The sequence below is a fragment of the Podarcis erhardii genome (genome assembly GCF_964252035.2).
Source record: "Podarcis erhardii genome assembly, chromosome: 9".
Taxonomy (NCBI): domain Eukaryota; kingdom Metazoa; phylum Chordata; class Lepidosauria; order Squamata; family Lacertidae; genus Podarcis; species Podarcis erhardii.
The window spans coordinates 2,754,366-2,782,188 of record NC_138512.1 but is presented as its reverse complement, the minus strand read 5'-3'; the positions used below and the strand labels follow the sequence as shown (position 1 = coordinate 2,782,188).

General features: G+C 45.0%; 1 protein-coding gene and 1 long non-coding RNA gene across 3 annotated transcripts; one reads left to right on the top strand and one right to left on the bottom strand.

Annotated features, from left to right (window-relative positions):
• The first annotated feature begins 931 nt into the window (after positions 1-931).
• Positions 932-27,602, top strand: LOC309349920 (solute carrier family 2, facilitated glucose transporter member 3-like). 2 transcript variants are annotated; one of them, XM_081876355.1, is made up of 11 exons: positions 932-1,054; positions 9,301-9,441; positions 14,115-14,210; positions 17,363-17,523; positions 18,011-18,251; positions 19,162-19,324; positions 20,759-20,946; positions 21,648-21,752; positions 22,930-23,031; positions 23,748-23,951; positions 24,634-27,602. In XM_081876355.1, the coding sequence occupies exons 4-11, from the start codon at positions 17,414-17,416 to the stop codon at positions 24,859-24,861; spliced, it is 1,341 nt and encodes a 446-aa protein (XP_081732481.1). In that variant the 5' UTR covers positions 932-1,054; positions 9,301-9,441; positions 14,115-14,210; positions 17,363-17,413; the 3' UTR covers positions 24,862-27,602. The 2 variants fall into 2 exon arrangements, with proteins under 2 accessions (XP_081732481.1, XP_081732480.1); XM_081876354.1 differs by lacking the exons at positions 932-1,054; positions 9,301-9,441 and adding an exon at positions 11,064-11,218.
• LOC309350010 lies at positions 2,036-5,443 on the bottom strand. The gene is made up of 3 exons (XR_014160251.1): positions 4,356-5,443; positions 2,442-2,913; positions 2,036-2,265 (listed from the first exon to the last, which is right to left on the bottom strand). It is a non-coding gene; the product is annotated as an uncharacterized lncRNA (long non-coding RNA).
• Positions 27,603-27,823: the final 221 nt, after the last annotated feature.

Sequence of the window (27,823 nt, the reverse complement as noted above, 5' to 3'; positions counted from 1 at the left end):
TAAACAGTGCTCAGAACCCACTACAGAAATTCAGTGGTGCAAGAGGTGCAACTGTAAAAATTACATACACAGTGATACCTCGGGTTAAGTACTTAATTCGTTCCGGAGGTCCGTTCTTAACCTGAAACTGTACTTAACCTGAAGCACCACTTTAGCTAATGGGGCCTCCTGCTGCTGCCGCGCCGCCAGAGCACGATTTCTGTTCTCAACCTGAAGCAAAGTTCTTAACCTGAAGCACTATTTCTGGGTTAGCAGAGTCTGTAACGTGAAGCGTACGTAACCCAGGGTACCACTGTAGTTGTAAATTTGGGAGGTTTATCTGGATGGAAGGCCCATAATTATTGGTTGTAAAACAGGTTTGGTCAGGAGAAGGTTAATGGTACCAGGAGTTCATCTGGAGATTATCTTGAGGGCTGTGGCATCTTGATGGTGTTCAAGTACCCTCCTTTGTTAAGGAGATATCTCTTAATGGATGGGCTATTTTGGAAGGAGAGAGACAGTTGAGAGTTGGGGCTTTGCCTCCCAGCCCCCCACAGCAGTGCTGGAAAAGATCCAGAGGCCTGACCTGCTCTTGCTAATTCATTGGGGATTCCCTTAGCAATCTGATGGGAGCAGTATCTGCTGAAGTTAATGCTGTGAACCTGTATATATCTAGAAGCAAAATCTTAAATGACATAAACAAAACCTGTCTCCAGTGATTATTCCAAGGAAACCAACCCTGAATCCTCTTGGCACTAGGAGGCTGGGCCACGCTTGACAACGTAATCCAACCTTTTGTTTGTATCTGTTTTACCCCACACTCAGACCCCACCTGGCTCCCTAAGGGGCAAAAGTACATGTTGTTTCTATTAGTTGACCTTTGTTTCATATTTGCCCTATATTCTAAAGCAGGATATGCCACTGCCTCAATTTCACAGGCAAGGGGCTATAAATATACAGCCAAGTCTTGTGTTAGATTTTTTTTAGAGAGAGAGTGAGCAGTGGACTTGCAGACCGTAGATTCCATACGGCATCTTCTGGAAGGAGAAGGGCCTTTGACTTCTGCTGGTGCCATGTAAGATATATCCTACTACCGGGCATTTCCTGTGTTTATTCCTTGATTGTACTCCTGTTGTTTTATAAATCAACCCAAATGTTTATTTAATTAAACTGGCATAATCTGAGGAGGAGGGGCTCTTATTTCACCCCATGTTCTGCTGCTGTACAATTAATAGCTCATAATTCCTGAAATATTACATCTCTGCGAAAGCCTTCTTGAACAAAAGCATTTTCAGTGAGCACATGAACATCATGATGCTGGGTGCCTGTCTAATTTCAGCTGGCAACTGATTCCAGAGGGTTGGAGCTGCAACACTAAATGTCTAATTTCTAGTCCAAACTAAGCGCACCTCTGGGTCATGCCATGTGGTCAGCAGTGCCCCAACGGAGGAAGGCAGTTGCTGGGCAGCGATATATGGGTGAGGCAGTTCCTTAGCTAATTATCTAATTACTGAGGACCCCCTATTTTTCAAAAGCCAAGCCATGGACCCTCACTTTTGAAAATTTTGATAACTATGATAGTTACCTCTGCAAAGCAGTGTTGGGTTAGCCCCTAATAAGCAAAGGATTTTAGGTACAATAAAAAAACAGGCTAGGGCTGGTTTTCAACATCCTGATAAATCAGCAGCTAAACAGCATGATATTCCGATATATCACAATGTCTGAAATTGGAGATCAGGCATGGAGATGAGGCAAGAAGCAGCCATGGAGATCAGATTGGGGGGGAGAGGAAGCGGAGTCACCTCCACCTCATGGTTTGAGTGGGAGGGGAGGGGGATTGGGGGGTGGCAGCCAGAGAAGATGCAATCCACTGTATCTGCTGCTGCTGCTTTCCTGCTGACTAAGAAGAGCTGTTCCGCCCTGAAGTGAGGGTGATCAGCTCTTATCCATCAGTGTGAGTGTGGGGAAGGCAGCACCTCACAATCGGCTGCCCAGCTGTCCCACACGCAAGGAGCGATGTATTGCTGCATATTGCCGTGTCAAAACCGTTACCGCATTGTGATTCAAAACCGATTTTGGCCAATATATTGAAAAACTGCACAGCGCTAAAACAGACCATAAAATTGTGATATCACCATGCAAAAATGATAAAAAATTGGGGGGGGGGGGCAGGCAAGGGAACCACTGCCTTAGGTGACTGTCTGGTGCAAAGAGTCAGAACAGTCTCTGAAGTTTTCAAGTCCGTGGCTTCAGTAAATGAGCTGACCCAGAATGTTGGAAGAGAAGCTGCAGAAAGAAATTGAGACATTTTAAAGGGAAAATTGTGGAACAACATTCCCTGCTACCTGGCTAATTTGCTGACTTTTATTGCAGATAATATAATAAATATATGATTAAAAGTACAGTAATAAAGAGAGAAATAGTTATAAATAAGAATATAATAAATAATAATAATACTTTACTTAATCATCATTGAAAGATATGTCCATAAATCGGCATGTTCTCCTATGGACAGAGAGCCACAGAAATAAAGCAGACAGATGACTCAAGAGACCCAGAGGTGTGCTTCACCTCGTATGTTTTCACAGGCAAGGTTTCCGAAACAGAATCTCAATCGCAAATAGCATATTTAAATTATGGATTGCAGTGTGCCTGTCAGAAGACACAAACTGCGCACCTTCTGCCGTGACTCTTGCAGTGTTGGCATGCATGTGACTTGGCCTGGCCTGCCTGTCTTTGCACTGGCATCCGCAAAAGGGTACAGGCAGGGTCAGATGACACAGCCACACATTTAAAGGGAAAGCGGGCGATCCAAGAAGGATTAACAACAGAGCAGAAGCCACCGCAGGGGAAGTGGATGGTGGCTTTGGAAGGGGAAAAGATGCATATTCAGGAAAAAGCAGGAACTGCCATCTTAAACAGTTTGGTTTATATCTGCAAGAATAGAAAGGCAATTGAAATGTGGGCATGCCTCAGGTTTGGTGTGCCGGGAGAAGCGTGAGTATCCCTCTAAACTGATGCCATGCACACCCTCCAACCATCTCAGGATGATGACAGGCACAGGAGGAGCCGTCATCTGCAGCCAAGAGATAGAAAGAAAAAATAGATTCTAGGGCCCGCCCTAGCCAGATTCCCTTCTCACCCAGCAGCATGCAAAATTCCCATGTAACAGAGACAACCCTGCCACCAGCTGCCTCTGCCAGCATATTTAGGGCATCATTAAGGCTGCTAAAGTGTGATCAGACTTCTCCGGGGAAATGTTTATGTGCAAATGTCACCTATTGTGCTCTTCTGCAGTTCCTGTTCCTTTCAAAGAGCCTCATGCAAGGGGACTCCCTAAGGATTGGGCCCCATATAAATTAGTGCATTGGGTGCAGTTTGGATTTCTCACCTCCTATCAGACTCCACAATCTCTTGGAACAACCCTTCCTGATAATGTCAAAATGTTTTGTTCTGATTATATTTTATGTTTGAAGTTTTTTCCTGGCAATTTTGAAAAACTCAGCCTTAATGCCAAACAAGAAGCAGCTGTAGATTCAGACCAGGTACTGTATTATGAGTGCACATACACCAAACGAGCCCTCATGCATGGGACCAGGCACTCCACAGCACAGACTCTTGGTTCAGCTCCAGTGCAGTCACCCACAGTGTAATTTATTGTTCACAAAATCATAACACACTTTCTGAATCAAGAGATGCTTGAAGAAGACCATCTGCAATTCTCAGTCAGGACTGAGCAACTGCTAGCAGAGAATGCAAATTAAAATTGATTTTCAATATGTGGTTATTGTACTAATCAGTTAATGTGCTATTGCTTTCTAATGAGAAATGGTCTGGTATCAGAAGACCACCTTACAGTGAATCAGATCAGGCCAGTAGTCCATTCAGTTGAGGGTCATCATTTTGAGCCAAACCCTGTTCTGACAAGGCTCGTAAGCAGCCTTTACCATGTCACAGATACCCCCTGAGGATGTGCAGAGTGTGCACATGTCCCTTGGAGAGACAACTTTACCAGATGTACACATCCCCAGAGGTTGGCCAAGACTGGTCAGTACAAATGGCAATGCTGTTTGTCTTCATGACAACATTTACAGGTAGCAGAAGTAGTGCAGGAAAGATTTAATAGTGCCCTAAGTGAAAATGGACTTTCCAGGTGTCTGGTTTTGGTTTCACATGGGTAAGAAGCGTGGGAAGGGAGACAAGAAGGAGGCATATATAAGGGATCCTGAGGGTCATCTAGTCCAACCCCCTGCAATGGAGGAATCGCAGCTGAAGCATCCATGACAGTTGGCCACCCAACCTCTGCTTAAAGACCTCCAAGGATGGAGAGCCCACCACCTCACAATGAGTTTGTTCCACTGTTGAACAGCTGTTACCATCAGAAAGTTCTTCCTGATGTTTAGTCGGAATTTCCTTCTTGTAATTTGAAGCCATAGGTTCGGGCCAAACCTTCCAGAGCAGGAGAAAACAAGCTTGCTTCATCTTCCATGTGACAGTCCTTGATATATTTGAAGATGGCTATCATATCTCCTCTCTGTCTCCCCTTCTCCATGCTAAACATACCCAGCTCCCTCAACCGTTCCTCATAAGGCTTCCTTTCCAGACCCTTCGTCACCCTCCTCTGCACACGTTCCAGCGTGTCAAATTCCTTTTTAAATTGTGGTGCCCAGAACATCAAGTGTGGCCTGACCAAGGCAGAATAAAGCAGGACTATACTATTACTCCATATGCTAATTTATTGAGACATGCAAAGTACCAAGCCTTTATAATGCATTTCATTTCAGTTGGCATGGAATATCCTTTGACCTCCATTCATGGAAGCTGCCCATAATAAAAAAAAAGAACTGTACGTATGCAAATTTGTGGACTTGCAAACGAGCCTTCCACCTTTTCCCTCATCCATTCTCAAGATGGCAATTAATGCTGGGACATTTCCTTCAGGGTGACCTAGTTTTAATTCTCTCTGCATTACTTCCGGATTATCTTCCTGGAGCTTTTTTTCTATTGGGAGTAGGTCGAATCAAAACACACCATTTGGGACAGGCAATATCAAATCCTGATGTTTACCAATCTATAGGTTATTTCCCCCCAAATGCCAGCATAGATAAGTGTCATTAACTTTATCCATATCCAATTTCCATCTGTGGCATTTAGAGGGAAAGGAGAAACTACCTCTTTCCCATGACTCTTTGTTGATGTCATCGGTTTAATGGAAATTCCTGCGGGGCCCTCCCTTAATCTCAGCTCCACACCTGTTGCAAACCACACTGAATTTTCCTTCAGGAACAGAAGGTGTCTGTGTTGCTGGGTTTTCGCGGGTGGCCCAAGACTCTTGGACTGGAGTGGCTGTTCTTTTTGGAGGAGGGTGTGGTTGCTATTGGTTTTTTAAAATATTTTAGGTCTTGTTGTGATTTATGTGCAAATTGTTCAGTTTGCTTGTGTGTTAATGTTTGATTTATTGCTTATGACTACTTTTGCTATAACGGATACAGGTGGCGCTGTGGTCTAAACCACTGAGCTTAGGGCTTGCCGATCAGAAGGTCAGCGGTTCGAATCCCCTTGACAGGGTGAGCTCCCGTTGCTTGGTCCCAGCTCCTGCCAACCTAACAGTTTGAAAGGACGTCAAAGTGCAAGTAGATAAATAAGTACCGCTCTGGTGGGAAGGTAAATGGTGTTTCTGTACGCTGCTCTGGTTTCGCCAGAAGCAGCTTTGTCATACTGGCCACATGACCTGGAAAAACTGTCTGTGGACAAACGTCGGCTCCCTCAGCCAGTAAAGCGAGATGAGTACCGTAACCCCAGAGTCGTTCTCGACTGGACTTAACTGTCAGGGGTCCTCCAGCCCATTCTTGTAGGCACCAGGGATGAGCAGCAAACTTCAGGCTCATGGGTCTACTCCTGCTCTTGGTTAATTGGAAGGCCAGTGAATGTCAAAGTCCAGCAATCAGAGTGTGAAACGGTGTCAGGGGAAGGGCAACATGTGCCCAGAATTAAGGAACAAGGTGCTTCTTAGCATTTGCTCAGCACAGGGCTGTGTTTTTATCACCAGATCTAAATTTACAGTCCAGTCCCAGACAAAACTCCACTCCTGGTTTTCCCAATAAACTTTCTTCATCTCAAAACACACACACACACACACACACACACACACACACACACACACACCAAAAAAAACCTGAAGAAGTGTGCATGCACACGAAAGCTCATACCAAGAACTGACTTAGTTGGTCTTTAAGGTGCTACTGGAAGGAATTTGTTTTGTTTTGACTATGGCAGACCAACACGGCTACCTATCTGTAATAAAAAAAAACCTGTCAGCGGTCCTTTACCTTTTTTTTACTTTTGCTATGTTGTAGTTATGGGTTTTCTTCCATGTTTCTCTCTTTCTGGCCAAGTATTGTGAGGTTTGTGCTGTAAATATTAAAATAAAAAGGAGGAGAGATCAGCTGACATGAGAGCCTTTTACTCCATTATTGTGCTTTGAAAATGTATCAACAGACTTGCAAATAACTCTACACAATTAAACAATAAATTTTATGCTTGCCTCTGGAAAGCGCCCAGCTTTGATAGTTTATTTAAACAAAGAAATCTGCTCTCTTTGCCCAACTCTGTGAGAATAAAAAGCCCTCTGGCAAGCACCTTTTCTTTTGGTGTGCAAACAGCCTCCAGCAGAAAGAGGGAAAAGAAGTATTTTCTCAGGAGATAATATGATAGCTGGGCTCAGAAAGGAATGGGGACAGGGATGGAAGGCCAGCAACTGCCCTGAGGTCTGGTCCTGGGGGTTCCCTCTGTGTGAGAATGTCTTTTATATCCTTTAAGTCTATGTACATATGCACTGTCTCCTATACGCAAACATTCTGCACTCTCTCGCTCGGTCATTACTATATCTCGTGTTAGACCTTGTGCACGTGATATGTGCATGTAATGGTTACCTTGCTGAACATTAGCAAGTAGCAGGTTGGAACAGACAGCCAATTTTTGCTATGGAAGGCAGCATCTAATGTAGCACCACTAGGACCTGTTCATAAAGGAAAGCTTTGCTCTTTTGTGTGCATCTTATTGCATGCAGTGGGGCAATTGTGTCTCCCAAACTCATTATTTTCCTGTTTCGGGTAGGTGATTGAGTCAGGAAAATGATACAGTTGGGGAAATGATGTGGAGTGACAAGAAATGTGCTTTTTTGCACCCCAGACCTTTGTGACAATGGAGTCTGGTGCAAGTGAGAGAAATCATACCCCATTTTCCCCCAGTTGTAACGTATTTTAAGGGGAATGCAATCAGGAAAATGTGAGAGGACAAAGTCACCTTGCACCAGAAATCTTGGTATGTCAAGCATCATATTAATGTTGCTAAAATCACCAAAGAGTGTGCTTCATGCTGCTCTCTGGTTGGGCCTGCATAATGCACCACAGCTGGAAAGATCAGGGGTCTCAAATACTTCCCAACAAAAAAACATTGTATTCACTGATTCTACACTATGTCTTCATTTGTGAATAGCTGCAGATGTTAGCGAAAGAAGGAATATTATGTAGAAAGGGGTTGGGGAGGGGATGAAGAACAAATGTTGTATGTTGCCAAGTGAGTCTGAGAGCATGAGAATAGGAAGGAAAGAACCAGTGGGTTATTTTAGAACTATACCCTAGTGGGCCTTGCAGAGACCTCGCTTTTGCACCACGACAACTTTGCTTCCTGTTAACATCTGCCAAATCATTCACTACAGTTTCCTCCTCCGTCAAGCTATATTTTCAGTTCTTGCAGTCATTTAAAAACAGAAAGCAAAATGCCACTGTCCATGGTCTCTTCCCACCGGCAGAAGCTCTTGCACTTTCAGCAGCGTCCTCCTAGGCCCCTCCTGTTCTTCAAAAACGCACACGGGTAATTCCAGTCATTTGTAAACTTTCTGGAATCGCTTCCTTCTCCAGGCTTTCCCTCCCTTTCCAGCTGTGTATGAGCCTCTCCATCTTGTCCTGAAATAACCCTGTCATTCCTGCCCTGGCCTACCCACGTCAATCCCACTACAGCGCAGGCCCTCTTGCTCCAGGCTTCTGCTCCTCCCCCCTTGAGATTTCTGCCAGTGCCTCTCTCAACTGCTTTCTGCAATTTTGGGCCTCCCCTCAGACTTCTCTGCTATTTTTGCCTTTGGAAACTGCAGCTCTGCCGGTCTTCCTCAGCCCTGAACAGGGATGTCCTGCCAGTACTCTCATCTCGACGAGTTTGAGTAAAAGAAATTCAACTATTTTGTCCTTTTTCTCTGTCTGCGGCATTATTAGCACCCTTCCAGCAGCCTCCTTGATTCTGCCCTCTCTCAGCTGGTGTGGCTCTCGGGGTCAAGAGGCCCAGCAAACTTGTGCAGAAATGCCACCCTGAGTTTCCAAGAGTTGTTTGCAATTTTAAATTGTAACTAAACTATACCCAGAATAGTTTGGATTCAAAGGGTTGCCTAGGGAATTCCTGAGAGATTAAAGTCCTGTGGGTGTTTATTTCCCTGAAGCCTGCTGTGTCCTCTTTCCCTGGCCTACCCAACAAGAGCCGCAGCTGAGGAACACCCTGGTTTCTGGCCCCAGCAAATTTCCCAGAAGACTGGTTTCAGTACTACAAGCCCAGCCAGGTTTTGGATTACACGTGGATCTAGTTCACGCAACCAGCAGATGAGGTAGTAAACCACTTTCTGGACTTGCACAGCTTCAGACTGACTACAAGTAAGGGATAAAATGACTAGATACTCCTCTGTAGGTTTGCTGGGAGGAAATATAGTGGTACCTCGGGTTAAGAACTTAATTCGTTCCGGAGGTCCGTTCTTAACCTGAAACTGTTCTTAACCTGAAGCACCACGTTAGCTAATGGGGCCTCCCACTGCTGCTGCGCCGCTGCTGCACAATTTCTGTTCTCATTCTGAAGCAAAGTTCTTAACCTGAAGCACTCTTTCTTCTGGGTTAGTGGAGTCTGTAACCTGAAGCGTCTGTAACCTGAAACATCTGTAACCCAAGGTACCACTGTACCTACATATAGAAAACTAGATGTCAGAGAGAAAGGTGTCTAGCCTTCTTCCTGACATGCTAGTTTTCTGTGTGTGTGGATTTCTGTGTGCAAGTTGAAGCATTCAGTCATGTGATCGCATGCCCCTGCGATCTGAGAAGTAGAAGGGAGAGAATTAGATAACTGCGATCTGTACAATCAAGAAAAGGTCATAGCTTGCCACTAGAGATTTCTTCATCATCTTAGTATGTGTGTGAAATGATGACCAAGTCAGATACACCACAAGAGATAAGCGTATAGCTTATGGCATGACTTAAGGGTATTCCTTTCTGGCTTTGTCCCTAGTTGTCCCTGTTTCCATGACAACATTGATCAGGAAAAACTGAGCTTGTGGCAAAGATGCTGAATTGGAGCAGCTTCTGAGTTGGAGTGAACAAGGAGGCCTGAAGGACTGAGAAAATGAGACAGTAACGTCACGTCTCCCTCGTAAGCACCCCTCTCTGGCCGCATGTAGGAAGTGCTGCAACAACATAATCTCTCTTTTGCTCTGTGGTTTCCTTTCAGCTTCCCGAGAGCTTGAAAGGAAGGAGCACCCTGCCCATAGGTGGAGAAATGTATACAGCCCTAAGTACTCAAAACTATGAAGATAAAATTATGCAATTGTCAACATAACAAGTTCTGCAAAATATGTGAGTGGTTTTTTTTTAAAGGATCTGGAATATTGGTTCCAGTTCTCTCAACATCAATACTGAGGCAGGGAGCTATTGTAAATGTTAAAAAAAAATGCTAAATTGGACAATTGACACTACCTCAGGTTTTGTGGATCTTTGAAGTGGATCACTGTGGCGCAATCCATAACAAAAAAAATTTTTGTCCTCCCACTGCATGCCTTAGAAGCAAAGTCAGAGCTGTTCTCAGGAATGTGATTTGGAAAGCTGTTGAATGGGAGGGGAATCATTTTTTTTTTTACTTTTGAAATTGAGTTTCTGAACGTTGCTGGAGTGTTCAGAAGCAATCAGTCTGCATAGTCTACAATAATTCTATAGTTTATCTAGAACATTATTGAATGCTTTCTCTCAATCAGCTATTAGGGAGATGAAGGAGGCTTCCTCAGGCAGCAGCTTCTGGTCCAGTTAAAGCCCACAAGTTTAGTTATTGAATTTATTATGATACTTTTATAGCTGGGCTGGGGATTCTATTCTGAGCTGCATAGGCCAAAATGCCCTAGCCTGCCTCTGCTAGAGATGAGCTCAAACAAAATATTCCTGCATTGCAGGAGGCTGGACTAGATGATCCTTGGGGTTCCTTCTAACTCTACAATTCTAGGATTCTGTGCCAGAAAGGAGAATATGATATATAAACTGCAGAATCAAAGCAGCTGCAAATTTGCCGGTTTCATCTCCCCTTAGTTTTAACAGTCTTTGATTAATCATCCTTTATCTCTTTTATGGTGGCCCCAATGCCAAAGGAATGACAAAATTAGGCCTACTAAAATTGCACAAAACGGGGAGCAACCTTTTGAGTTTTCCAGGGGCAAAATAAATAAATAAAAAATTAATGAAAATGGATCCAGGCTAAATCTAAGGCTGGGACCATTTTAATAGTATCACTTTCGTAATAGCAATTCCTTAGTGCTCAGGAACTGTGGGAACACTGGCCCGGCATAATTGTGGAACCTTTTAATTTCTTCCCGGGTTTTTCTCTTCTGTCTGTCTCTGATTCTCTCCCTCTCCCGCCTCCCCTATTTCTTGCCGAAGCCCAGAATGAGAACCCCAAACTCCTTCTTGAGGGTTTTCGCATTCCCAGAGAAAGACAAGCGGGCTGAGTGGCAGAAGTCCTGGAGTGCTGCTCCCTCCTGGCCGACATTTCTGGGCTTCGGGGCGTCTCTGAAACAGAGAAAGGAAAGTCCTCCGCCCGGTGCGCGCACACCGAGAAGCCGGGGCTCCCGCGGGACTGGACCAGGGCGGGGGCGGCGCGCCCCGACCCCGCCCCGCCCGCCCGAAGCTTGAAATAGACCCGCGCCCGGCCGGCCCCCAAGCAGAGCCAGCAGCCGGCAGCCAGCAGCGAGGCGGCTTCGCGCAGCAGGAAGCGACGTGGAGCAGAGGCGGCGCCGCCGCAGCAGCATCAGCAGCAGCAGCATCAGCATCAGCAGCGGGCGAGGCGCGTGGCGGCTGCGCATCCCGGGAGCAGCGGCGCGGCGCCGGCCCTTTCTTCTCTGACGGGCGCGGAGCGGAGGCGTGTGGCGGGCATGGAGAGCAAGAAGGTGAGGGCCAGGCCTGGGCGCATCTCTCGGGGGTCGGCCTGGTGGGCTCCGGAGACTGGCCGCGGGAAGGGGGCAGGAGGCGAGCGGCGGGGGGACGGGGGAACGGGCTGCAGGCCGGCCGGCCGGAAAGCCCTCGAGACGGGAAGGGGGAAATGGGAGCGGGGAAGACGCGCCGAAGACCCGCTCCTCCTCCACGCCTCGCCGTGCAAATGAATGACGAAGCCTCGGCCTCTTCGGATTCTCCGTGATCTCCCGGTGCTGAGTGCTCGGCGCAGAATATTTGGGGTGGCCGCTCTTTGCCGCTTCCCGCCCGGCGAGGGCCGGGGGAGGACGGGCAGCACAACTGGCTGCTTCCCTTTCGCGTCCAGGGAAGATACCTGGCGGAGATGTGCTTTCGTCAGAGCATTTGGGATGCCGGTGGTGGCCGCTCGCTGCTGGCCTGATCCAGGAGGGTGCTCTTGCAGAGAGTCTCTGCCAAGGTCGTTTAGAGGATGGCAAAGACATGCCCCACTTGGATGCAACAAGTGGTGCCCCTTGGAATACTGCTCATTGCCCGAGGGGAGCTTGAACGCCTTGAGTAAAATGTGGAGGCGGAAGACCAGAGCATGGGGAAGGGAGAGAGCATGCATGTGCCAGGGAGTGCGCCTGGAGTTGGTGTGGGTTCCGCCGTGAGGCTGCCAGGCCTCCCCACCCCCGCCCTGAAGTGCAGGGCTGCCTTCTGGACAGACATTGCAGAGGGCAAATACTGTTAGATAGTAGCAACACAATTATGCTGGGTGGACAGCAGAGGAGATGTTTTTAGACAAATGTTTCTCATGGAATTGCCAAGGCCTCTGCTGTCCTATGGCTTTGCAGTAAGATAAGGAAGCAGCAGAAACCCCACAGTGAAGTAATCCAGATTGTTGCATTTAAGGGCTGCCACAGGACACTCTTGAGATGTCAGCCAATGCAGAGGAGTCTACAGGAAAGCAGAGCTGTAGAAGGAGAAAAGTGAGGCTGCCTAAGGGAGCCTGGCCTGCAGGGAGGGGTGGGGGTGCACGTGCGCACAATCACGTACATACAGGCATGCTATACATGGTTGAACAGAGGACTGGAAGTAGAAGCCTCAGCCCCTTACAATTACTTTGTCTTGTGGCTAGTCTAGGCTGATGTAGTCCTGTGATTCAGTGTGGGCTGGTAGACAGGAAGTCCTTGATTCAAATCTCACGTCAGCTATGAGACCAGGGAGCTGGCCTTAGGCAAGCTGGGGCTTCCCATCTGCAAGAGAGATGTGGTAATGACACAGCTTACATTTCTAATGGTGATGGTTACAGAGATGGGAAGGGCTTTCAACACTGGAAAAAGTGCCATATCAGTTGCAATAATCATTTGACTGTTTGCTGGGAGATCTTAACCCTTCACAGCCAGCTTTGGGGTACTTAAGTACTGTACATGTTTTTGTGTCTCATGTTTCCCTTTGCATTAAAAGGGCTACTGAGAGGCTACCTAGCCATAAAGGCAGGATATCTGTGTGCCAGGATCCCATCACTACCAAAATTTGTGGAAAACAGGGTGGGGAGATTTAAAGCACAGAAGCTGTAGACAGGTGGGGCCAGGGTGGTTTTTGGGTTGTTGTTTTTTGGTGGAGATGCTGGGGGGGATGAAGTGGGGCAAGGGTGTTGAATCTCTTCGCCACATTCACAGTTTTCTCCAGAGCAATCCTCTCTCCAAAATGGGGATGCCTGACCCATGACAGATTCAGGAAATCTGTCTTGGGAGCACATGAAGTGATGAGGTGCCCTTGAGGTTTGTTACAAGTTGGGATGCAGGTATATTTGGGTGGGATATACAGGTTTCAAGGGCTCCCACACATTCTGCTGTGCTGTGTCTCACCTAGTGGCACAAAAGTGGGGTCATGCAGTACCTGTAAGTAGATGGGCACACTTTAAAGGCCTGTGCCCACATATATATACAGATGTGCAGACATGCATCACGGCTGCCCCTCCACAGCATCCAATCTTTCGCCTCAGATTTCAGCCCCAGAAAGCCTTGGAGAATTCTCCAGTGCTCTCGTCATGTGGTCTGGAACAGAATCCGTGCCTTAATAAAAAACGGTCACAAATATCAAATCACACATCAAATTAAAACAGCCCTCCGAGGGATTGTGCAAGTTGTAGAAGCTTGACAGTAACAGGGAGGGACAGGGAGGTCATCTTTTTATATCTTTTCCAGTAACTACCCCCCCCCAAACTGCCTGGGGCCTTACCTGTGGCAATTCCAGTGCATGTGCTGGAGGAAGGGCTAAATTGTCTGATCTGTGGGAGATTAATGTTTTAATTTTCTTCCAATCCTGGATAAGGTAAGGAAGAAAAGCTAACAAATCCATTAGCCTGCTTTCCTTTGTCCTTCAGCACAAGCATATTCTGGAAATCCTCAAGGAAGAACTTGTGTGTTGTGTGTCTGATTTGATTTTTACCCTTTAAGTGCTTGAATGTTTTCTCCCAGACACAAGCTTCACCAGTTGTTGCCTAGGGAGGGAGTCAGCCATTTTGAGGAGTTAACATTTGCAAACAGCCATCAATTCAACAATTTCCCACAAGTGTCTTTTTATTATTCTTCCTTTAAAAAAACATTTGTGGTGACTTAGCAATGTGTAATGAAGAGCTGAATGAGAAATATAAACGCTCTTGGATTACAATTTTTCTGTTGGGGTAATGGTTCTCTGTATTTCCTGCACTTTTTTGTAGTGTCTACAAGTTGCATTATTTCCCAAGGAGAATGGATAACTTGGAAAGCATTTCTCATTTTTACTCATTGATTTCTAAGAAACCTTGGATTGAGATTGCTGCTTGTTTGCATGGGAAGCCAACTGGGAAAATGTGAATTAACTGTTTTCTCTCCTTCCCTTCTATTGCAGAAGATAACATGCCCGCTTGTCACTGCTGTGTTTGTTGCTGTCATTGGATCTCTCCAGTTTGGGTACAACACGGGAGTCATCAATGCTCCTGCAGCGGTAAGACAATGGCACATGTGCTGTGGGCTTTTAGGGGCTCCATCGCTATCCTTTCCTCGAGTGGTGATCAGGAAGTTGAGGAAGCCATGAAGGGTACAAGAAGCAGAGGGGAAATAAATGAAATCGTGGGGCACAGAAATGTAGTAGTCATAGAGACAGGGGAGATGAAACTCAAGAACAATTGACACCTGATGTATCCTTAACTATTGTGTGTATGAGGAAGAAATAAAAATAGGATACAGTCTCCCCGGGAAGGAAGAGTGGTTTGAATCCTCATGCCTAAATTCCACCAGCCACACAGGGATTCCTGGCTTGATATCTGGTAGTCCAAACAGACAAAGATTGTAAAGCATGGGTGTCACAGTGATGCAACCAAACCCCATATTTTGAGGTATTTCCGGTTCAAATTCCTCTGTAGCTGTTAACACCGTTCCAGAAAATGGAATGAAAGCAGTTCTGTTAGGGGGATATCAATTTTCCTAGCAACCTATTATTGCTGACCATTGCCTGAAACCAGTCATGCCCATGGAATCAGCACGGCTCATCCTGTAAGGAGGGGAAGAACTGTGAAGAAAATCTGGGAAAAACTACAGATTACAACTCATTGCCTGTTTTCTGACCCGGCCTTGAGGAAGGGGGAAATTCACAACTTACAAGGGGCGTCATAATGTAAAAGCTGGGTAAGCTCAGTTGGTAGAGCACGAGACTCTTAATCTCAGGGTTGTGGGTTCGAGGCCCATGTTGGGCAAAAGATTCCTGCATTTCAGGGGGTTGGACTAGATGACCCTCATGGTCCCTCCCAAACCTATATTGCACACATGCGCGCGCGCGCACACACACACACACACACATTAGGTGTTTCTGCCCTGCCCTTCAGATTCCCAGGACAGCTTCCAAGAAAATTGGCAAAACTATCAAAAATACACAGAGACAATATACTAAGCGCAACAAAATCAGCAATATCCCTGCTCTAGGATGGCCAAAACATAAAAATGGCCATACCAGGATTGTTAGTGCTATAAAGAGCGTTTTGTTGCAGTCGGATGACTGAGGTGGGGACAGTGGGAGAAGAGCAGATTTGATGCTTAGAAGTGGGGTAAGATTAAATGATTAACCTCCCAGGGACACACATCTTTGGGGATTTTTATTTACAGTATTCCACTCATATCCCACCTTTCCTTCCAAGGAGCTCAAGGGGCAGAAATGGCCCTCCCTCTCATTTAACCCTCACAACAACTCTGGGAGGTAGGCTAGAGGCAGTGGCTGGCATCCAAGGTCACTCAGTGAGCGTCATGGCCTAGTGGTGATTTGAATCTGGGTCTCCCAGGTCCAAGTCCCGACACCCTCAGCATGACAGTGGTTGGAGGGGGGGAAGGAAGGTAGCTGTAATAAATGGAGGACGGCCAGCTGCTGAGTCACAGTGAGGGCACATCTGCTTGAAGGAAGAAAGGCAGGGAGGGAGGGGGAAGGAGGGAGGGAGGGGGGGCCTGGCGCACAGTGCAGGGCTGAGAGATGCTCTAGTTTCCCTTAAGATTCTCTTCTACTTAAGCCCCCACCTCTGGCTCCAATCCTGTAACTATCACCCCCCTTCCCCTTACAGTTATAATTCTTACCCATCTTTACTCGATCTTCATATTTTCAATTTTCATGCAGTAGTAGAGCAAGTAAGACACCTCAGAATTGCACCATTAGATTAAGAGAGAGAACCGGGGAAGTGTGTGGGTTTGGGTTTTTACAAAATGAATGACTCACTTGTACCATGCGCACCCGAGATCTGAAAATGCAGAAACCACAGGCATCTGTTCTTGCGCTGATGCTTAAGGTCCTGCTGCCATCTGGTGGCAGTGCAGAAGATGGCTGCCTCCTGTCCACTGACCCTGCTGCTCTCTTTCCTCATGTTGACTGGAACCATTTGCACCTGAACACTTTTTCAAATATGTGAAAGGGTGGGTGGGTGGGTTTCTTGTGGCTTTAGTAGTTGTGACTGCAGAAGATGGAATTTAAGCAGCTATTACCTCCTTTCATGTCTGACTGTATCTGCCAAAAGCCTCTTCTCTTTACAGGAGCCGTGCATGTATTAGAATGTAGATTTGTATGACTCTTATTAATTAAACATCTGTTTAATTCAGTGGATTGAAAGATAAGGTCCAATATTATGTGATAAAATATACCTGTTTAAAGCTATAAGCCAATGCACTCTTACCTTTGAGAAGCATTTGAGAACTGCTTGCTTGAGATTTGCCATGCCTCAAAAGGAGGCAGTGTCTCCACTCCCCATTTCTTAACTTTTCTAGAATAGTTTTCACTCTTTCTACCTCCAGGGGACATTTTACACATTGAATTACCTGCAACAGATAAATATTATTATTATTTTAAATTACCTGCAACAGATTTCCTGTACATTGCAGACATTAGAATGCACACTCTGTATTGGCCTGACCTATGGCAAGGAGCACGGGGCTTTCAGGAAAGCTTGTCTGCCATTGTGTATGTTCTCGCGGAGTAATTCCTGATTTAAACTGCCAGTAAAGGCAAGGTTCCTTCCTCACTTACTGTTGGAAAACTACTGCCCTGGAACCGTAAAAGTATTTCTCCTGTCTTGAACCAGATTCACTTAAACATTTTTAGTGAAGTAGGAATGAAATGAAGTGATTTTTAACAATAAGGTTAAAAAGTAATATGCAAAAATGGCTTGATAATTAGATGAGAAATAGAATGATATAATATGTTTAAGATGAAGAACGAAGATAAAACAAGGAGGGAAAAAATTGCTGAATTAACTATTTGTCATGGAAATAAGTAAATGAAATATAAGACAGACAAAGAGGGATTTGTTTTTAACCTGTTCTTATTTTTCCTTTTTCCCCCGTGTATTTTGTACTTTTCTTTTTTTGGACTATGTAATTTCTTTTTTTTTCTTTTTTCTCTTTTTTCTTGGAAATTTCAATAAATATTATTTTTTTAAAAAATCATTTTTAGAAAAGTATTTAACTTTTACACCACTCTATTCTATTTATCAAGAAGCTTTTCTTTTGATTTCTCTTCTCACCTCATTCCTTTAGTACAATTCCAAAGTTTTCTTAACACAATATCCCTGGTATGTGGTTGTAACTCAATACCTATGGAGTGTTTTTTTCTTCTCTCACACACAGGTTATCAAAGAATTTTTTAATGAATCATGGGTAGAGCGGTCAGGCGCCCCGATGTCCGAACCACTGCTAACCTCACTATGGGCACTCTCTGTCTCAATTTTCTCAGTGGGAGGAATGCTTGGCTCTTTCTCTGTTGGACTTTTCGTCAACCGATTTGGCAGGTACGTTGGGGGAACATTCTGGACTACAGAGCAGTTTCCGCCTCCATTTTGAAGAACAAGAAGGGATAAGAGGAAATTAGCTCCATTACAGAATGGACAGAGAATTCAATTCCATAATGATCATTGCGTCACACTTTGGGGGAATGCCTAGTATGGAAGTGCTAAGAAGGCAACTTGCCCTACCAGAAAGCATATTTTGGGTGCCATTAAGGACAACAAATTGCACAGGCAGAGGGGAACAATGGAGCCCAATCCACCAGGAAGAGCTTCTGCACAAGCCTCCTCAAAACGAGTCTGCTTTGTTCTCCAATGTGGTTTCTTTGCACATGAGAATGTCCCAGTGATGGATTATGACCCATATTAATTAGGGGTGCATGGTGCCACTTGGATTTTCTGTTTAAATAAGTAACACCACTTTGGGCATATTTATATGGAAAAGCGGTATATAAATTGAAATAATGAGAAGATTTTTTTCCCTCCTGTGCAGGCGAAACTCTATGTTGCTGGTGAATATTTTGCCCATTTCAGGAGGCATTTTGATGGGCTTCTCCCGAATGGCAAACGCTTTGGAAATGTTTATTGCTGGCCGGCTTGTTGTTGGTATCTACTGTGGCCTCTGCACTGGCTTTGTGCCCATGTATATCAGTGAGGTCTCCCCCACTGCCTTGCGAGGAGCTTTTGGCACACTGAATCAGCTGGGTATTGTCGTGGGTATCCTGGTGGCACAGGTAAGAATGATTACAAAGCCATGCAGCTAAGTGGTTCACTGGTATTGCTGGAAGGGAGTTAATGACCAGGTCCCAACTCTGTGCACCTGGGAGTAATCCCTGTTGAGGACCATGGACTTAATTCTAAATTAAACATGCATAAGATGGGTTCAGTTGGCTACTTGGAAAATAGTTTATGGCTAGTTGATAAGGCTGCTGGCAGGGACTGTCTTGTTTTGTTATTGACCTCATGTAAGTTACTCTGGGGGGACGCGGGTGGTGCTGTGGTCCAAACCACAGAGCCTAGGGCTTGCCGATCGGAAGGTTTGCAGTTTGAACCCCCTTGACGGGGTGAGCTCCCGTTGCTCGGTCCCTGCTGCTGCCCACCTAGTAGTTCGAAAGCACATAAAAGTGCAAGTAGATAAATAGGCGGGAAGGTAAGCAGTGTTTTTGTGCGCTGCTCTGGTTCCGCCATGTGGTCATGCTGGCCATATGATCCAGAAAAACTGTCTGCAGACAAATGTCTGCTCCCTCGGCCAGTAAAGCGAGGTGAGTGTCGCAACCCCAGAGCCGTTCACAACTGGACTTAACTGTCAGGGGTCCTTTACTTTTTAAAAGTTACTCTGGGAGCTTTTTTCAGATTAAAGCTGAATGTGTTTAAAGTAAATGAATGAGGATTCATTCAGGAAAGGGGATGCTACATTACAAAGAATCATTTCTTCCTATCATTGAAACCTGGGTGGAGTTCTGTAGAGGTGGGCTAGGGATCATCAACAAACTACAATTCCTCTTGGGAAAAATCCATGCTTCTTTATGGGAAGCCATAGATTGTTAAAAACGTCTAGTTATGCTGCAAGTAACTTTCAGTTTATGGGAATATAGCTCATAAGCGTTTTGTCTTGTCTTTCTCTCCACCAACTGCCACAATCAGGTCTTTGGCCTAGATGTCATCCTGGGAACTAAAACTCTCTGGCCATTGCTGGTAGGACTCACCGTTGTCCCAGCCGTCTTTCAGTGTGCAGCACTGCCATTCTGTCCTGAGAGCCCACGATTCCTGCTGATCAACAGGATGGAGGAAGAGAAAGCGCATGCAGGTAACCACTGAGTAATGAAGCAGTCCAATCCCTTGGCTTGCAGCAGCGTAGCCGCTTCGTTATCCTTATGGGTAGCTCATAGGACAATCTACTCCCTTCCAGAAGCTATAAGCGGAATTGCAACTTAACAGGCCACACACTCCCATCACCTTTCTTGTGTACGTCTCATAATGTTCTGTACGCACTATGAAGTATAGACGAAGGTACCGCCCACTTGAGCAGCCATTTTTTTTAAAAATGGCATTTTATTGATTAAATGCTAGTTACTGAGGCAGCATGATTTTAAAACTGATTTTCAAAACCAGCACTATGATGCTTTTTCATCTGAGCACTACTGCATAAATAATTGTAATTTTTAAAAGAATTAGCCAAAAAGATTAGTAATACATTAAAATGGGAGCCATTGGAAAGATAATAGGTTCACCTGCCAAACTGTCACTATCCACATCAAAACCACACCTCTAGAAGGTAGCATCGAGAACCACTAACACCTGCCGCGATTGCTGTATTGTTAGATTCTTTTCTCTAATTATCATATTTTCTGAGAAAAATCTGATTGAGAAAACAGCACAACGAAAACATAGAAGCATGGAAATCCTGGCTGGCCCTTTCAATTCCTCTTTGTCTTGTCTTCTCCAAAACTTGAACTGGACTCAATCAAGTTGTTTTGTGGGTTGTGTGAATGGTGTCTGTTTCACAGAGGGACTTAAGAAACCCAGAATATTCCTGGGTCTTGCCATAAGGTTTGCTTCTGTGCCAGTACCTGCCTGCAATGGGAAAATGCAGAAACATGAGTAGAAAAAGGAAAGTCTGAGTGTTACCCATAGGATTTCTTTGGGAATTCCTTCCTGGATCTGTGAGGGTATCAACTTGCCTCATAGATGAATGGAAGCATCTCCAGGTGTGGGAGATCTCCGCCTAATTACAGTCCTTGACATGTTATAGCAGGCATGGCCAAACTTGGCCCTCCAGCTGCTTTGGGACTCCCATCATCCCTAGCTAACATGACCAGTGGTCAGGGATGATGGGAATTGTAGTCCCAAACCAGCTGGAGGGCCAAGTTTGGCCATGCCTGTGTTATATCTCTCTCAATGTACATGAGAGAACAATGCCACAAGCAAGAGAAACTGTCCCCTACTGAGAATTTGAATTTAGCCGATGGAGAAAGCAACAAGGAAAAGTGGAGAGAGAGTCAAGAGGCAGCAAGAGATCTGTATTTGTGAGCAAATAATACAGTTAAAAATACTTTGATTTTGTTAAAGTTGGTGATGAGGATTAATGGGTTAGACCAAAGGCCAGTTTACCTCATGAGTTGAGCAGAAGAATAGACTAGGGAGCTGGCTTCATTGTCACGAAGAAGTGAACTCTCAGGGTAGGATGACATTATCACTGTCAACGTTGTGCATAATTCAGATGTTTGATTCCTCCTGTCAGTTCTCCAGAAGCTCCGTGGAACCCAAGATGTGTCGAGTGATATTCAGGAGATGAAAGAAGAGAGCGCCAAGATGTCTCAAGAGAAGAAAGTGACCATTCCAGAGCTCTTCCGTTCCCCCAGCTACCGCCAGGCCATCGTCATTGCCATTGTGCTTCAGCTCTCCCAGCAGCTGTCCGGCATCAATGCAGTAGGTTACCTTCTTCTTCCATTCCCTGAGTGCTTTTCTCTTGCAGCCAAATACTTTTGCCATGCAGAAGGAGGCGGCCATGTTCTAAATTGCTGGCCTTGTGGATGGGCCAGTTCCTGTTGGAACTCATATTTGAAGCAGAGAATAGTGATTATGGGCTTGTAGGAGAACCTTAGTCACAGCAACTGAGGCCCCAGTCACTGCATATAAAAGTAGGAACAGCTGCAATCTACGTGAAAGGACTGTTATGAGGCTTAAAGGTAGCAGGGAATTTTGTTGCCTGCCCTCAATCTTAGCAACAGTTAAGCAATGCAGTGGTCAATCCTGTGCACACTTACCTGGGCAGAATTCCCATTATACTCAGCGAGATTTGCTTCTGAGTCAATAGGCACCAGGCAAAAACGTTCCTTTATAACCAGGCCTTTGGTTGACATCCTATGCCCTTTTAAAATGTGGCTGTTTCTTTGGGGGGGGGGGTGTTATTGGGTTGTTGATTGGGTTGTTGTTACATTTTGATTACATAGTGCTTTTTATGTTGACCTTTTTTGTGAACCACCCTGAGACCTCTGGGTATAGGGTGGCATATAAAATGAATAAATAATAATGAATAATAATAAGATAGACGTTGAATTTCCCTGCTTAGCATTAAGAACAAGGTGAGCTCCAGACACCAGCAGTGACAAATATTTATCTGCCTGTAGGTCTTTTACTATTCTACTGAGGTTTTTGAAGATGCTGGAGTGAAACAGGCGGTGTACGCTACCATTGGTGCCGGTGTGGTCAACACCATCTTTACAGTAGTATCAGTAAGTAGTCTTTGGCAACATGGCATTCATGTACTTTATAGCTGAGTCAAAGTCTCCCCTCTCCTTCCCTTTATATTTATCTTTATATCTAGAACAATAGGGAGGGAGGTAAATATATGGCTAGAATTCAGGGTGGGTACTCAGTCCTGCAACCCTGTGCTTAATTGTTCTCCCCACTGGGCGACATTTTCTTTTCGAAACAGGGAGCGTTGCTTCCTCCTCCTTCCTTCTTTCCCGATTGTGTTGCCCTGAACCCAGATCTGCCTGTGGGCAGGAGGCAGTTTCCTAGTTTGTCCCTGTCATGAGAGAGGATGGAATGCTGCTGCTGCTGCTACATGGGGAATAACAGGGTCGCCCCTGTTTGCGTTCCTCCCCACCCCCACAAGCACGGAAATGTTTTCCAGCTATAGAACAGCAAACTCTGAGGTGGCGTTTCTTGTCTTAATCAAAGTGACTTCAGATATTATAGCAGTACTACTTGAGCTATGAGTTTTAATTCAGTTCGTCAGTTGGCCTTTGTTCTCATGGGTTATCAAAGTAGAAAATGAAAAGGGTAGTTGTTTTTTTATATATTTGAATGGCCTATCTTTATATATATTAAAAATGGCTGGTAGTCTTTGCTTATTAAAGTGTTAGGGTACTGTTTCAGGGTTGGGGGATGGAGAAGAGATTTCAGTTAAGTTGGGATGCAAATTCACAGGACACTTCGTCAGCCTGATGGTTGTTATGATCATCATTCAATTACGAAAGGTAGTAAAGGTAAAGGTACCCCTGATCATTAGGTCCAGTCGCGGACAACTCTGGGGTTGTGCGCTCATCTTGCTCTATAGGCTGAGGGATCCGGCGTTTGTCCGCAGACAGCTTCCAGGTCATGTGGCCAGCATGACTAAGCCACTTCTGGCGAACCAGAGCAGCACACTGAAATGGTGTTTACCTTCCCGCCAGAGCGGTACCTATTTATCAAAAGCACATGACGTGCTTTTGAACTGCTAGGTGGGCAGGAGCAGGGACCAAGCAATGGGAGCTCCCTCCGTCGCGGGGATTCGAAACGCTGACCTTCTGATTGGCAAGCCCAAGGCTCTGTAGTTTAGACAAACTCTGAAGAGGAGGCGGCGCTTAAGTTTGGGGAGAGTGCTTGCCACCAAAAGCAACATTTTATTTTTCTTTCCATTTCCAGCTCTTCCTTGTAGAGCGTGCAGGCCGCAGAACACTCCATTTGATTGGCTTAGGAGGCATGGCCATCTGTGCTGTCCTCATGACTATTTCCTTGGCATTGAAGGTAAGCCGTCACCATCCCTGCTTCCTGGTGTGTCCGCAGTGTCTTTGGGGTCAAAACGGATCAGGCATACATGCAAGTGTAATGAAAAGAAAGGAAATGGCTTGCAGGTTGGAATCATTATAATAGTATTGCAGCTGATTTCTCACAGGCCAGGATGTACACTAGTCCACTAGCAAGCAAGGCAGCCACAACCAGATCACCCTTATTTTGGAGGTCATGGTCCCCCCCTCCCCTTGTCCTCACAACAACCCAGAGGCTGAGAGGCAGTGACTGGCCCAAGGTCACCCAGTGAGCTTCATGGCTGAGTGGGGGTTCAATCCCTGGTCTCCCAGGTCCTAGTCCAACCCTGTAACCATTGCTGGTTCTCATAGGTGCGCTAGCTGTGTATTTGCTTCAGGCTATTGCTTCTCACAGGGCTGGCTCAAAGGTTTTTTGCAGGGAGAAATTGCAGCTCGCTTGCACCTGGATTCAGATCTAGTCTTGAGTCGGGAAATCTGGTGCTCGCTTCGGCAGCACATCTACTAAAATTGGAACGAGTCGGGAAATCTGGCGGCTGGGTTTTTCTTTCTTAGCTTCAGGCCCCTTTCTGTAAAATATAAATGAAAATGAACCAGATACAGATACAGACTCTAAAATACTTTGCAAGACACAGGCATGTTGCACTCTTCTGTCTCAAATTTGCCTACTTCTGTTAATTCTCTTTCTCTTTGTAACAGGGCATTGTATCCTGGATTGGCTATGTCAGCGTTGTTGCCACGTTAGCCTTTGTGGCTCTCTTCGAAATTGGCCCTGGCCCAATCCCCTGGTTCATTGTCTCTGAACTATTCAGCCAGGGGCCTCGTCCCGCAGCTGTGGCTGTAGCTGGCCTTTCCAACTGGACGTCCAATTTTCTTGTGGGCATGCTGTTTCCGATCCTAAAGGTAAGAGAGTTGCTTTGAGCAACGTATCACGATCTGTGTATTGGGTAGTTAGCAGTATTGCCAAATCACAATGTCAGGCTCCTGTCCCAAGGAGTTATCAGTCTAAAATCGAATAGAATGAGAAAGGTCAGAGGGCAAGCAAGGGCACTGAGAGGTGAAAATGAGCAAACAAGAGTTTGTCACACTTGAGAATAGTAGTTCGGAGGAGCCTTAATGAGTGGTTTGCTGGTGTGATAACATTTGGGAAAGTGTTTTCTTTGCAACTTCCAAGGATTAAAATAAGCTTGCATTGGCATGATACACGTCCGGTTGTGCAGGATCCCCATGCAGAGCCTGGAATTTGGCCTATACATACTGCATGAATGGGAATGAGAAGGAGAGTGGAGAAAGAGGTTTCTAGATGCCCTGACCTGTCATCCCTTCTCCTATTGGTTGCTCAGTTAGCAGCCACACACACAGGTCAACTTGGGCCAAAGCTCTTTGCTTTTCTTGTGAACCCTCAAGTGGCCAAGTCCTCCTGGTCTGAAAAATGCCGCAATGGGAAGGCTTCCTGCCACAGGGCATGTAACAGGGCATGATGTAGGAGAGCTAGTGAGAAGCATGATGGACCCCATAGCTATGTTTTTAATTTCAGGCCTGTGACCTTACTGAGATATAACTCTTTCTCTTTTCTCCCTCACAGAATGTTCTCAAACATTATGTTTTCCTCATCTTTGTTGGTTTCCTCATCTTCTTCTTCATCTTCACCTTCTTTAAAGTCCCTGAGACAAAAGGCCGGACTTTTGAAGAGATCTCCAGTGGCTTTGAAAGGAGAAGAGAGGATGGTATTCTTCCAGCAACCATGGAAAAGGGGCCAATGGTGGAACTGACTAGCATACAGCCCACTAAAGATGTTGCACCAAATATTTAACAATGTTCTGTTCTTGACACTTTCTCGGTTCTGAGGATAATCCTCACAGGGGGGAAGCAGAGATACTTTTTTAATTGCTGCTATTTCTTCATTTCCCCATCAGCCTTTCCTTGTGTGCCAAGACTCTTGCCACATGCTAAAACAAGTTAAATGCAGGGATACTTGCCTTGCTTACAGTGCTGGAAGGCAATACGGCTTTATCATTCTCCCTACATTGCTCCTTTCCCTGTCACTCATTCATAGAGACCTAAGAAATGGCTCCCTCCCCCGCCTCTATTTAATACATTCTCCTTGCATCATTATATGGGGCTAACCCTGTATAAGGGGGTTCTGGTCATTTACAGCTTTGAAGTAAATTATTTTCCTGTAAGTGAACTGATGGCTTCTCCTATGGTCCTTCTCTCGCCAGAGTGTTTTCTACAGTGTGGATGTGGGGAATGGCTGCCCAGAATTATTTAAATCATGGGTGTGCATGGGAAAGAGCTATTTATTTCATCAAATGGGAGTTTGCTTCATCTTCGGGAAATAGGGATAAAGAGAAAAGTCCCACCCCCTTTTGTACTATTCGAGAAAAATTGTTTACTAGAGTTTATTTATTCCTGTGTCATTTTGCTTGTAAATATTTATTTTTATGTAAAATAGAAGGAAGTGTGGACTGGGAATCACTATGACTGTCAAAGCATTTTGGTGGTAGGCAGTGAAATACCAAAGAGGAAAAGGTCACTCTGTAGGTGGTGTACGGTCCTGCGGAGATTGTGCTTATCACTTTTTAAGGGTCTTTGTGCCGTTAGGAAAACTGAGCCTTGGAGAGAACAAGCCTGTAGTTCTATGGACGCTTCTGTGCTTGCCAGACTATTTGGTGAATGTGTTGAATACCTGTCGTTAAGTATTACTTGAACATTGTAATGATAAAGTAAAGAAGGCATTGCAACTTGATGGATTCAGTCATCCCATTTCCAGCTTATAGGCTGGAGGCCATTTCTTGTAGTGATTTTTAAAAAACATGAATGAATGTCCTGTGGCTGCTAATGTGTGAACGTATTATTCAGGAAGGGGGACATAAATGTCTTATTTCGAGACCCATCCAGTCTTTATAGACATCAGTATTTGCAGGGTCTCCTAATTTGCATTTGCAATATGAGAATTGAACTTTTCTGTGAGGGCAACCACCTCACACTCTGCACTAGTGAGAAGTGAAAAACCATCTCCAGCCATCTCTGGAGGCCTCTCTGTAGGTTTCCCTGCATTCCTCTTCTTTTCGAAGTAGACACAATTCTGTATCACATTTTCAAGCATATTAGGGTCCTGGAATTCACAGTGTCTCTTAAAGGTGTTGTGAAATAGTAGGATGACATTGACCTACTGTTTCTTGTGGCAGTCATGATAGTTTAGTGGTTTGTTCTCTCTCTCCGTCTCTTTTTTTAAAAAGAGTAACACAACAGATGGTATTTATGAAATTGAAACGAAACTAGTTTCCCAAAATGTATTTTTGTAATTAATTATTTTATTATTAAATGAAGTATGTGGCAATTTATTGACAAGAAATAGCTTTGGGCTGCAGACGACAGAATGTAGGAATAGAGACTAAAGCTACTAAAACTGGATACTAAAAAGTTGTAACCCCATTTATCTGAAGAGCCTGAGATCTCAAATATTTGTTAGCCAGAACTAGGGCTTATTTTACTTGAGATTTCGCTAACTCTCGTCTTGCGGGGAATGTTCTGTTACAGGTACAGATATATGACGTAGTGCAATATGCTAGCATTGTTTGTTTTAATTCATTCCACTTGAAGAGGAAGCCAGTATGTATTCATGATCTCTTCCCTGTTCATGCTCATTAACCCTGTGGGACAATGTCCATACTCAGTGACTGCATGGGAAGATGTCTACCCCATAATCTTAAACCAGTAGTAAAAATAATACTGTCTCCCTCACCTCTCCAGGGGAACCCTGGGAACTACTGCTTTGTGACATCATCCCTAGTATGATGTGGTCTTCCTTGGGGCATTGAACTTTGGGAGTTTTTGAAGGAAGTGAGTGTCTACTGTCTTGGGAGTACCTGTTACATTCATAGCTTGGAAGAGCCTCACTTCCAGAACAACTGAAAAGAGATTGTCATAAACACTGGAAATTGTTACCATCCGTTTATATTGATTATTGCGAATTATCTTCATGTTGCTTCTTTTTGCTGCTCAGCCTGTTACAAAAAACTCTTGAGGGTAATGAGATGGTGGTTGCAGTAGGATGCCTGCAATCACCCTGAAGCAAGAGAGAGACTGGCAGTCCCCAAACCTTCCCTCATGGCATCCAGTAAAGGCATGAATAGCCTGTTCTGACACAATCTCCTTGGGCTTCCAAGATGGATGGAAGCCTCTTTTTGTGCAGCAGAAGAGGAGAGGCAGCTTCAGGTGTCAAGCATTGTGGTTACACTCTTTTAAAAATCCATAATTTCTTTACCCAAATATCTATCCCCTCACATCCACTCCCCATTTTTGGATCCTGCTTTCTTTCACACTTTTTTATTTTTTGACCTTCAGTCCCCCCCCCTTCCAAATGGGGTGGCAAAAGCATTCCTGACCTTGCATTCCACACTTCGTGCAATGCCTTGGGTTGAAATTGTGTAACTCACTTGTTCCTTTTTGTTTTCTGTACTGTGAATATTTCCAGTGGGTTTTATAATTTTTGTTATTGTGAATGTGTTGGATGTTTTTAAAATAAAAGGTTTCGGTGGAAATACTGCATACCTGTGTGTATAATTTCTAGCTTTGTAATTTCTCCCCATGAGGCAACAAACAGCAACGTAGTTCTACTAACATCTAACCTTTTCATGCAGATTCAAAGCCTGCAGATCATTCCTGGACTTCCCATGCAGCAACCTGCAAAATCACTTAGACCCTGCAGATCTTCCACTCCACATCAAAGCTCTTCCTTTGCACTGATCATTTCTGCAGACCTTCCTTGC